The following is an 11,518-nucleotide window of genomic DNA, read 5'->3' on the forward strand; positions in this document are numbered from 1 at the left end:
AACTCATCCTCGCACCGCCTCGTCAAATAACACAAGACACGGTGTTCATGGTGGCCTGCAGGCGAAGTCGCAGTGTGTTCAGGTGATCGGGCCGCCAGCGGCTGGATGACGGATTATAATTAAACCAGTGACCTCTTGGGCAGAGACCAGGCAACAGGCCCCGTCCTGACGCGTGCGGGGAAATCAATACCAAGCCACCTCACGGATCAATTGGACTTTGGCGTTTATCTGTAAGTATCATAGGTACCATCAATGTTTGTCTTTAGCACATCCAAGGATTTAATTCATGCACTCTGGTCATTTCTATCTAACACGTTCTCATGTTGAAATGTCACCCCAGTCAAAGACCAGCCCGAGTTAGAAGGGCAACAGCATCTGAATAGAACTTTCTCAGTTGACTTCCTTCCTTGCCCTCTGGGCCCCCATCGCGTTGGTTAAACCGGTATCTTTAATGCTCCGGTGAGAGTCCACTGCCCTGCGTGCTGCGCGGCGTCAGAGCTGCTAATCCTCGTTCAAAGGCTCCCTTACACCTGTATCCTTTTCCGGAAGGCAAGCGTAATCCCGATGTCCACTCGCAACCCCCGACGACGCATCCAAAACACGCGCACACACACACACGGGGGAAGCACGACAAGTTGGGGCCGACGCAACCGGATAGTGTGGAGAACAGGCGCTGCCTTAGCTACAGCGATGTGTCAGACGTGCTGAGCAGGCAGGTGTGCTCCGACTCTCCCTCCTCCTCCTCCTCCCCTCTCTCTCGGTCTCCATCACCCTGAACCTTTATCTACCAGGATCAATCCTGACATGATTATCGCAGTGAAGTGGCTACGGTCATTGAATACAACAGATAAATTAGAAAAATGCCTAATATCCTTCTGTAATGTCCTCATGTGGCACAAATGCGGCCATAAAAGTTGTCTTCAGTCTGCGGCAGAAAAACCAAAAGTCCATTTTAATCCTCCCTTTGTCCTCTGGTCACACAGTTTGAAATATCCACAAGAGGGTATTTGTGTTAAAGAAAGGAAACAACCATGGTGGAGCATTCCAGGTGTTTGAGGTGCTGAGCGCAGCGCAGTTCTCAGATCAGCGATAAATCACCTCCAGCAGCCCCGTGAGATGAGAGAAATCACCAACGGCTGATTGGAGGATACTTCTTGGCTTCTCCCTGTGGGCGCGACGGTAAGTGCACTCCCCCACTGCAGCGGGGCTGTGCGGGGGGGGGGGGGGGGGGGAACACAAAAGGCGGTTGTTCCCCAGCGGTGAAGAAGCCTGCTGGTCTGGATCCTCCTAAAAACTGGATTGGCATGGATTTTACACTGTGTCATTTCTGTCTCTCCCTCACCAGCTTTCTCTCCATTTACAGGGCTGGGCTACTGCGCTCTCTCTCTCTCTCTCTCTCTCTCTCTCTCTCTCTCTCTCTCAAGTCCCCCATAATTCTTACCCACACCTCATTTGCTACCCTCTCCCTCCTCCTTACTCTCTTTTGTGCCCTGCCTCTCTCTCTCTCTCTCTCTCTCTGCTTGTCTGCAGGCAAAGGAGCCAGCATACTGTGCACACTGTTGGAGCGGGACAGGGGGAGATAACCACCACAGCCACGTTAAAAAGTGCATGAAATATCAGGCATCAGGACATGCACACAGGCGGGGAGGTTAATTCACCCGGGCATCTGAGCCATTGTATGTCACCTTGAGTTCTCATGAGATGGTAGTGGAAGGAAAAAGGATGATTGCACACTCCAAGCAGTAAAAATGCCCAAAGCAGATAGAGAGCCTGTGACTGGCTGCGCATTTAGATGAGCTTTTTACGCTTCCACAAAGGAAGAGGGGAGGGAAATACTGGGGAATGAAGAAAAAAACAAGTGAATAACAGGTGTGACGGGATACGTTTAAAGATATGGAAAAGAGCCGAGAGAGAGAAAATGCAAATGGGGGAGTGGGAGAGAATCGAAGACGCTGCGATGAGGTGGAACAGCGGTTTTTCTGCCGTAATCGCGATGTCCTGCTGAAGATTCAGTTGGATATTTGTGATCACGAAAGCCTCTGGCTCGCACCAGTATAGCTCTATGAACACAATAAGAATCTTTGCTTATTTTCCAAATGGAAAAAAAAGGCTTTTTTGCAGCAGACCTCAGAGATCCACAAGGCCTCGGGTCAAGGATCTGAGAAAACTGATATCCACATGCTGAATCACCTTCATCCACACTAAACACCTGTTTTCTCTGTGGATACTGGGTGCTCGTCTGCTGCTTCAAGAGAGTCATTCATCAGCAGAACAACTTCTCTGCCCTCTGTGTTGTGACAGTTGGCGTTTTGGTGCATTTGATTTGGTGCCGTTAGCTCACGAGGACACGCTCCGCTGCATCCTGAATGCAGGCCACACGCGATTCACCCTTTGTCACGCAAACGCTGGGCAGAGAGAGACTTCTCTCTTGTCTCGTCATCGGTTGCACTCGTGCATCACCCGGCCTTAAAGCGTCGCAAAAAGGTCAGCGCGCAACGTGGAAATAATCCCCAAATATCAGCCCACATGCTTTCGCGAGGCACAGAGAAGTAAGCGGGACGTCCCGTTCGAACAGACGGGTCGGCCCTGTGCGGCTCGTGTTGGTTCTGTTCCCAGCTGAAAGACCAGCACCATCTACTCCCCAATATTCTACTTTCTTCTTGAACGATCGTGCTGCCCTTCTATTTCTCCACTGAACTCTACCTTTGGTGTCTCGACCCCCACCTGAGTCATGAATACAAAAGCCGAAAGAGACATTGGGTCTTCCCGTAGTGCTCAGTGAGACGACGCGTCGCGTTCCGGCTTCTGTCTAGTAAAAATGTTAATAGAAAACATTACGCATTCATGAGTAAAATAAAAAGACGGTACAGTAAGATCTAGGTTTATATCGGGGAGTAAGATGGAGAAGCTGAGGAGCTGGACGGCGATGGACAGTACGTAATCAGAAGAACAGCATTTGTCTTTCAAACCGTGCTTTCTTTTGGGGGCTGGTGGCAGCAGAGTGAGGGAATACTGGCAGAATTTTAACAGTGTTCTCATGATTTATTTACTGCTCTGAGGATAAGACTGCCAGTACATAATGCACTGCTGCAAGAACCATGCTTTGTGGTTTTCTTTTGCGTATGAGTGTGTGTGTGTGTGTGTGTGTGTGTGTGTGTGTGTGTGTGTGTGTGTGTGTGACGTGACTGCCATATCATGATGGGGGGGGGCGGAAGCAGCTTCATTCACATTCTGGAGAAGTCACTCCATTTCATAGAGAGAAAAGATGGGGGCCAGTCACGTGTGAGAAGTAGAAGTTATACACATCATCTTCTGCTAACTGATACTCGTGTATCTGCTCCTGAAAACAAGACAAATATCTACATAAGATATATCTATGTATATCTTAATGACATTTCCTTAATAAATGAAGCTTAGACAATGAATGAATGAATGAACCGACATGCAGTAAAGATTTTGGCTCGTAAGCATCGTGTTTTAAAGGGAGCTGCATAACAAAAGGAGATGTTGTAACAGCATGTCAATGGCACGGATTCTTTTTCACGAAAAAGGGGAGAGGAGACGCGCAGGAACCAGCCGACACACTTGAGAGCTGTCAAGCAGTATGAAGAATTAAATTAGCTGTCCGTCACGAGAGGCTGAGGGGCATGTGGGACGCGTAAGTCCTCTCACACAAATTAATGGCTTTTCTTTGCAGTTGGGGAGATGTAATGGCGTAATTCCCAAATGTCAAACCCGTCACTGTTCTTCAATCTGCACTCACTTCGCTGTGCTACCGTGTCACAACACACCGAAGGCGAGGCAGGGACGAGGAGCGCAGGGCGATGGAGGGGGTGTCAGGGGGGTGAGGGATGGCTTTGACCAACACCATCTCCCCTTTAAAGAAGGAACAAAGGCTGGCACCAAAGAGGTTTCCGAGCATATAATTGGCTCCTGCAATAAAGAAGAGAGAGATATGAGAAAAGAAAGAAATGCACCAACAGTTTGGAAACAGAAGAGGGAGTGAACTGAGGGCAAGGGGGGGGGGGGGGGAAGCAGGGTTGAGAAACAAAGGAACTCACAAAAAAGTGCAGTGGGTGTCAAAGCGTTTAAAGAGAGAGGTGATTACTAGGATACCGTAGGGGGGGGGCTTAGTGAGAGTGGCCCGATTCATTTGTAGACCAGAAGTCTCCATCCTCGCTGTGGCCCCTTCATCGGCCAAAACAAAAGCCATTCATTTCTCAGCATGCATGCAAAGCCAGCATCTCGACAGGAAGCCGGACGGCACTTTCACATCAGCTTGGCGGGATAACGGATTCAAAAAAGCTCAGTGAAAGCTGAATTAATTAGTCGGGAATCTCCAGCCGTGAGACGGCACGTTGTCGCCGGGCCTATTTCCCAACCATGATGCTTTGACCTCACTGACCATTCGGATCAATAAAGACTGTATCATTCACCAAGCAATGTATTTAAAGATCAATTCACCTTCTTGCCTGCAAGGACACACATGCACACACCTTGATGCATTATGAGAATGTACAAAATCCCATTAATTCCACTCCATCCCTCCCTCTCCCCCCTTAGTGATCTCCCCTAATGTGATCCCCGGTGGCCGTCCGCTGTCTAAATGCCTGCTTTAATAGCCAGAAGCCTTCATATAATTCTGGTCCAACTGAGAGCTTTGGATTACAGCTGAGCCATCATATTTCGGGCATAAAAAAAATAAATTTAATGCAAGATGCAAGTGCTGCAATACGGTTTGGAAATACAAAGGTTTCGTTTGTGCAAACCCGCGTGGGGCGGCTCACACACTGAGCCAGATGTTTGCCCGGGCCTCTCTTCCCGTCTCTGAAAGCGTGATAAACAAACAGGTGTTTTAAGACATCTGCGAGCTGTGGCTCTCCTCCTTCTACTCCTACACCTACTTATCTGCCCTAGGCCCATCAGAATCAATATGTCATTAGCCAGTCTCTCCCCCCCCCTCTCTTACTCTGTTCTTCGTCCATTGCTTACCTCCCTCCCACTCCCACTCTGTCTTCCCCTCACATTTCACACTATTTCACACTGTTTTTCTCGCCTCTCATCTTCACCCCTTGTGCCTCCACCCTCTCCGCTCTCGCTCTCGCCTGCCCTTCGGTCCTTTGGGTATTTCTCTGAGCCCCGCCGCTGACATGAAAGAAAGTGTGATGGGGAGAGTGGGGGGATGGGGATGGGAGCGGGTGGGGAGGGGGGGGTAGGGTGGAGGTTAAAGGTGTAAGGGACAAATTGGAGCCCGTGTCAGGTATAGAGAAGGTGGCTGAAGGTCTGTGTTGCAGAAACATGAAGTGGTAGGAGAGGGGGAGGAGATGGGGAGCGTGAGGGGGGAGGGGAGTCTCCCCCGGCTGGCTGTGTTGGGTGAAATGAATGTGTAATTGGGTTGTAGTGGCTCGACCCTTCTTCACCAGACGGGTAAGTGATAGCAGGAGCCTCAACACCCCCCCCCCCCCCCACCCCCCCTCCGTGAAGGTGGCGGAGCCTGTGGGTTTCGGTGCGTGTTTGGGCTCAACACGCAGAGGTTGTCAGCACACAGCGAGTGACACGCCCACACCCCGAGTGTCAAACATGGCAGGTGCCGAGTGGTACGTGGGTCAGAGTGAGGCAGTGGTCCTTGAGTGTATGAGAACTGTTTAAAATGATCATCCATCCGAGCCATCCGTTCACTCCCAAACCTCACCCACCCTTACATTTCGTTTTTGCATTCGCTCCTGGGTCTCTCCTTGCCCCCCCCCCCCCCCCCCCCCTTCTCCTGCACTTTCAACGACGTGAGGAGGGGTGTGGAATGGGGTAATTGAAATGGGGAGGCTGTGCGGTGAAATGAAGCCAAGTTCAAAGAGACGTGCTCATCACCACGAGAGGAAAATACGAACGGCAAAGAACGCACTCGAGCGCAGGGGGAAGAAAGAAGGTCTAAACATGTCGGCTCAGATGTCATTTTCATCGAATCGAGAGTACAAATGACCAAGTTTGATGGCCTGCATGTCTCTCTCTCTCTCTCTCTCTCTCGCCCACACGCAGCACTACGTGGCTCGGATTGATGTGCGTTGCTGCGGGACAACGAACCAAACCGGTGAGATGGTCACAGCTCTCGGAAAAGAATAGGGGAATCAGAGGCGGTGGCTGCGTGGCGGTAACTGCAGAGATCGGGGTTGGCCAAACAAGAGAGGGTGCAGATGGAGGAGTCACCTTGAGGGGAGAAGAAGAGGGGCAGCAGGGAGGGAAAGGGACGCTGTGGCAATGCCAATCCATTTCTTTTTGGGCCGTAAGCCGGTCGATATGAAGATACTCCCTTGAGGAGCAATTCAACTGCATCCCGGAGAGGATGTTTGTATTCGCTGTTGTGCCAAGAGGTTTCCAACGTGTGATAACTGCAGGGCTAAAATGCTGCTTCACAGGTGTCAGCTTCGGTTGGCGTGCACGTTCAGTGATGCAGTCTGTTCCATGTTGGCTAAACACGGCGGTCGGTGGGATTGTGTTCTTTCACACAGCAGAGGGGAGGATGGGCCGGAAATACTATCGATTTAACTCTCAGACACAGCTTTATAGAATTGATTTTGGAGGATTATGAATGCATTAAGTGAGATTACCATATTCAAAGTATGGTATGGGCAAAGTAAGTGCAGAGGGTTCATTGGTTTATGATAGTCAAATAATGATAAAATGTTAAAACAAATGACCAAAGTTTGTTCTTTTAAAAGTCGGGTGTTGATGTGTTTTCTGTTATTTTGAGCACCAGAAAGGAGACCATTTCCCCTCATTGAACAACAGTGACATCTGTTGGTGGAGTGTGTATGGGATCATTTATAGTTCCCTTATTACAATTAAAAGACAAAAACCAACAACGAATTGAACTCAAATCTACAGATCATGAACTGTTTCAAAAGATTCACAGTAGGAACAAATGGGCTGAGTGGGCTACAAACTTTTAGTATTTAAGAGATGGGATTCCTTTTCAATAACAAAATACAGAAAATAAGATCTCAAACCTTATCCTGTCATTTGATCTAATTTAAGCATATACATATATATTTACATTTATCAAATGTACTGTGTCAGAATTCTAATGAATGTATTGTTGCGGGAAATCCCATCCTAGAAAATGTAAAACACTGTGAAACACATTCCCCATAACCGTTATTTAAAGAAGACATTAAACTCCTCAGACTAGTACCAATAACGTTAATCATAGCGTGTACCAATAAGCATCATTGATTTTTATTATTTTCAGTTTTTAAAGCTGCCACTAGTTTAAAGTGTCTTCCAAATAAAATTGCTGGTGCATTAAATGGCAAAGCCTGCCGTGTATCCATCATGTGACACAAAGCATAAGAATCCGAACGCAGTTGTAGAAATGAAACGAGTAACACTTAACAGGAAGATTCACTACATTTTCTTCATTGCATTATTGCTGATTAACTATATGTCCGTTGCAATTTCTGTGCCATTAAATAAGTGCGGTTTACTTTTACAATGAATCATTATTTAATTATTCCTGCACCATTGGTTCTCACTGTAATTATTTGATCCTCAAATCTGAATAATTCAGTAATTATAAAATGTTTGTTGATTTGTTACTGAATCATCTTTTGCTAATTTATTTGTGACTAAAAATTGTGGGTTCCTCATTGTAAAGTGAAAAGAAGCGTGATGTTTGATTTTAAGGGAATTTGGAATGTGGAATAAATTTGTGAAGATGCACTTGATTTGCTGCACTGATTATTGGAAATGGTTTGCACCGGACCAAGGACACATCATTTATTGTAAGTTCTAGCAAATGCAACAGTACATTTCTATTGTAACTGAAAATAACACATAAAAATTAAAGTGATGGTTAAGGGTAAATTGTGTGTTCGAATGTCTTCCAAAACAAATTTAAGTTAACGACATGGAAATATGCAAATTAGTTAAAATATAATAATATATGTAGGTATGCAGTAAAATTAATATTCAACTGAAATATAGCATTTAGTTCATAGTTTTAGTGACAAGTTGCTTTGCAGATATAGATTAATGACATAAAAAAGTAAATTGCCAATAACAATTAGGCTTATTAATTATGACCTAGGGGAGGAATTAATTAGTGTCCCAGGAATAGGTCTTAAAAAGTAATTAAAATGAGCTCAACCTTTAGCAGATGCAACATTAAAGATATGAACACATTAGTGCAACAAAAATTATAATCAAGTGATAAAATACAAATGATGCTGAAATGGGCCACACTGCATAATAAGAGTAAAAACGTAAAGTAAAAGTGTTTCAACATTATGTATAGAGTACCTTAAAACACGTGAGTGCTTCTTCCACCACCGGCCAGCAGGGGTCCTCGGAGCACCATGAGGTGGCGGTCGAAATGCCGGAAGAGAAACACAACAAAACTCTCTTCTTTACTTCTATTAAATGATTACCAACAGTCTGCCAGGACCGTCAGTGTTTAGCTTGAAAGTAAATTACAATACATATACGTACTATCGTTTAACACAAACCGTTAAAAACAAACAGTGCAGTTTTTACAAACTTAACGTTAACGTTACCTCATATTGTCCGTCTCTGCAACCGGAAGTCGAACACTGTCGCTGGCGATAACTTCCTTTACCGAAGCGAAGCAACAGCATCCCAAACAGTTGCTTGGCCAAGATGTCGGCGTGTTGCGTGTCCGGCTGTAAGTCGACCTCGACCGGCGGACGGCAATTTTTCAAAGTACCCTTTGGGTCTATGCCGTTTACGGCCAACCGGAGACGTCTGTGGCTCAAAGCCCTCAAGCCCGTGAACGGCAGCACCAAGGAGCTCGGGCGAAACGCTTTTGTTTGTAGCGCTCATTTTAAGTCACGTAAGAAACTCTCGTTTGTAGCTAACTTGGCTAACGTTAGCTCACTGGGACGTTGCAGTTGGTTAAAACAACTTTTGTGTTTGTGCATTTTGTAGAAAGAGCCGCCTTGAACCCCGATAGTCCCGACTTTGTGCCGTCCGTGTTTACATGCGCTAAACGGAAACGAAAGAAAAAGAGGAAAAGGTGAGACATGTGGACGAATGTTTTTTGTCTTGATGACGTCACCCACTGAGCTCGTACGTGCACCGGATATACTAGTGTGCAACAACAAAAAACATTACGCTTTTATAATGTGCCCTTGTATTTTGGTGTTGGGGACATTGTTTATATAAGACCACAAATCCAAGGTTTTCACGAAAAACTGACATTGATAACAATATTTAACACGTCGAGCTAAAAAATGTACATCAATTGATAAGGACTGTCGCTCTTGCACGTGCCTGTAGATATAACATAACATGTCATATAACATATATGTCATAACATGACGTAAAATACAAATTAAATGAACCGTTCCATGCAAAAGCTGGGCCACTATACTTGGATGTGAGGCTTCCTGCCTTATAAAACCAGTCCATGTTGCTGTGCACGTATCGAAATAGTACGTTTGTTCCCTTTTTAATGACTAGTGGTTGTACTTATCTGTATATTCATAATCATGGAGTGCACCAGCTCACTCCTGCAACGTTTTAGTGGATTGAGCCTTGCTCCAAGCATGACTCTTGCACCACAAGCTGTTAATGCGCATTATATGCAACACAATTTGAAGTGTTCGGATCAAATCATTTTCACATTTTTGTTTTGAAGCATCTACAGACCGATAAGAAGGCAACGCCACAAAGCCGATGTGGAAGTGGAAGAAGAAAAAACGACAGCGCCCGGAGTTGATTCTCCTATGGTCCTGAGGTCCTCTGTTATGGTGACGCCAATACAGACCTCTTCAACTCCATCCGCACCACAGGTAGCAGCTACTACTTTTTATTTCTGCGTTCATGTTATGCTTTTTCCAGTTTTTTAAAATTTAGTTTTGGTATTGTGTTTAGTTGGCGGTGAAGTTAACCTGAGGGTGGGTCTCTCCTGTCTGTCCTAGGAAGGAGAAACATTGACTAAAGAGCATGAGACTGAAACTACACCTGTCGAATCATCACAAACAACATCCAGCCCACACAAGGCGTCGGCATCATTCAACACCGCGGGGGGCATCCCGCAACTAGACAAAAGAAGTCCATTTGTGCTCCTTAAAAATATATATCGCTCACCAGGCGGATATCTGTGTGAGCATTGCGATCAGAGCTTCGCCGACGTTTCACAGCTCATGGGGCACAGAAAACTGCAGAGCTCCTTTGTCTGCGAGAAATGTGGACTGTTTTTCCAAAGCCGTGCTGATTTCACCGAGCACCGTTGTGTCCCCGAGCCCTCCTTTCCGTGCAACATGTGTGATCGCTCTTTCTCTGCAATTCCTAACCTCAAGCGCCATAGGCTGATGCACGTCAAAGATGGCAGGAAGTGTCCCACGTGCGGAGCGCTCTTCTGTCAACGCCACAGTCACGTTTTGTTCCAGCCGCTGCCGCCGTCCGTAACGGAGTACGAAGAGGATTCCGCCGCCACCGGGCCTCAAAATGTTTACGGTACCTTGAAGGACGAAACCCCCAAAATCTCTTCAGAAATCTTTGTGCCCCCGTTATGCCAACCTCCCTTTCAGTCGGGTCCACCGCCGCCGGTTACCAAGGTTACAAGGAGACGTACGGCTGCGTCGCAACCTGCATCCTTCGCTCGGCCGCTTCTCCCTCAACATCCAGAACTTCCACCTTCACTAAAGCTCTTTTCACCAAAGTACCTCACCTCAGCGTTTCTTCAGGTTAAAAGAAATTATGACTATATATTAAGCAAACCAAAAGGTGTTAAGGAGACTGTCGTGAAGGAGGAACCGTGCGAGCCGCCTCTTCCTCCGCGTGAGCAAAGCGTTGCGAACATCAAAAAGGAAAGAACTGCTTACAACCTGGAGGTTGTGCTGTGAAGTTGTCTCTTTTCTAAAGTTTAATAAGACTTGTGCTTTGTCTGATATTCTGTCAAACACATGAGGGGTATATTAACATTAACCCAGTTTTTTTTAAATTCTACTTTATTGTTCCTAAAATATGATTATACTGTGAAGATATTGTGCACCTTTTGTCTTTTAAAGATTTTTTTCTTTGGCAGTTTGCCTCAACGTGGTTCAGCACCTCGACAGTAATGTTTAAACAAATTATGCTGTATAAAATATGGTAAAGACTTCTGTATTTAGGTTTAGTTATTTAAATAATTCTGGGTTCCCGTCTACCGCAGTGAGCGGGAACTGCATAGAAAGTGTTTATTTATTGCCATAGGTTTGCACATGAAGTTACATTTTTAGATACACGCTCCCAGGTTTTAAACAGTGAATAAAAAAATTACTTTACATATCCCTTTTCTCCTAATTTAATGTTTAAGTCTCTATAATAAATGTTATAACAGTGGACCTTCATAGTTTGGGTGTCTTGCAACACTAACAGTAAATTCTCTTCAGCCAATTATGATTCTGTGGTCGAAAGTGCCTTGAGGTTAGACCTGGTGGAACTAGAGAGAGATTAATAAATTGACCTCAAACTGTCTTGGACCAACCTCTATCTGTGTGTTAGTGCATGGCCAGCTTCAATA

General features: G+C 45.8%; 1 protein-coding gene across 1 annotated transcript; it reads left to right on the plus strand.

Annotated features, from left to right (window-relative positions):
* The first annotated feature begins 8,616 nt into the window (after nt 1-8,616).
* LOC119222332 (zinc finger protein 865-like) lies at nt 8,617-11,283 on the plus strand. The gene is made up of 4 exons (XM_037478898.2): nt 8,617-8,842; nt 8,938-9,025; nt 9,650-9,803; nt 9,933-11,283. The coding sequence occupies exons 1-4, from the start codon at nt 8,650-8,652 to the stop codon at nt 10,857-10,859; spliced, it is 1,362 nt and encodes a 453-aa protein (XP_037334795.2). The 5' UTR covers nt 8,617-8,649; the 3' UTR covers nt 10,860-11,283.
* The last annotated feature ends 235 nt before the right edge of the window (nt 11,284-11,518 follow it).

The sequence above is a fragment of the Pungitius pungitius genome, chromosome 1 (genome assembly GCF_949316345.1).
Source record: "Pungitius pungitius chromosome 1, fPunPun2.1, whole genome shotgun sequence".
Classification (NCBI taxonomy): domain Eukaryota; kingdom Metazoa; phylum Chordata; class Actinopteri; order Perciformes; family Gasterosteidae; genus Pungitius; species Pungitius pungitius.

Coding starts and splice junctions, on each gene's coding strand:
- LOC119222332 (XM_037478898.2), top strand. CDS start 8,650: ATGTCGGCGTGTTGCGTGTCCGGCTGTAAGTCGACCTCGACCGGCGGA. Junction 8,843..8,937: donor TAGCGCTCATTTTAAGTCAC/GTAAGAAACTCT, acceptor TGCATTTTGTAG/AAAGAGCCGCCTTGAACCCC. Junction 9,026..9,649: donor CGAAAGAAAAAGAGGAAAAG/GTGAGACATGTG, acceptor TTTGTTTTGAAG/CATCTACAGACCGATAAGAA.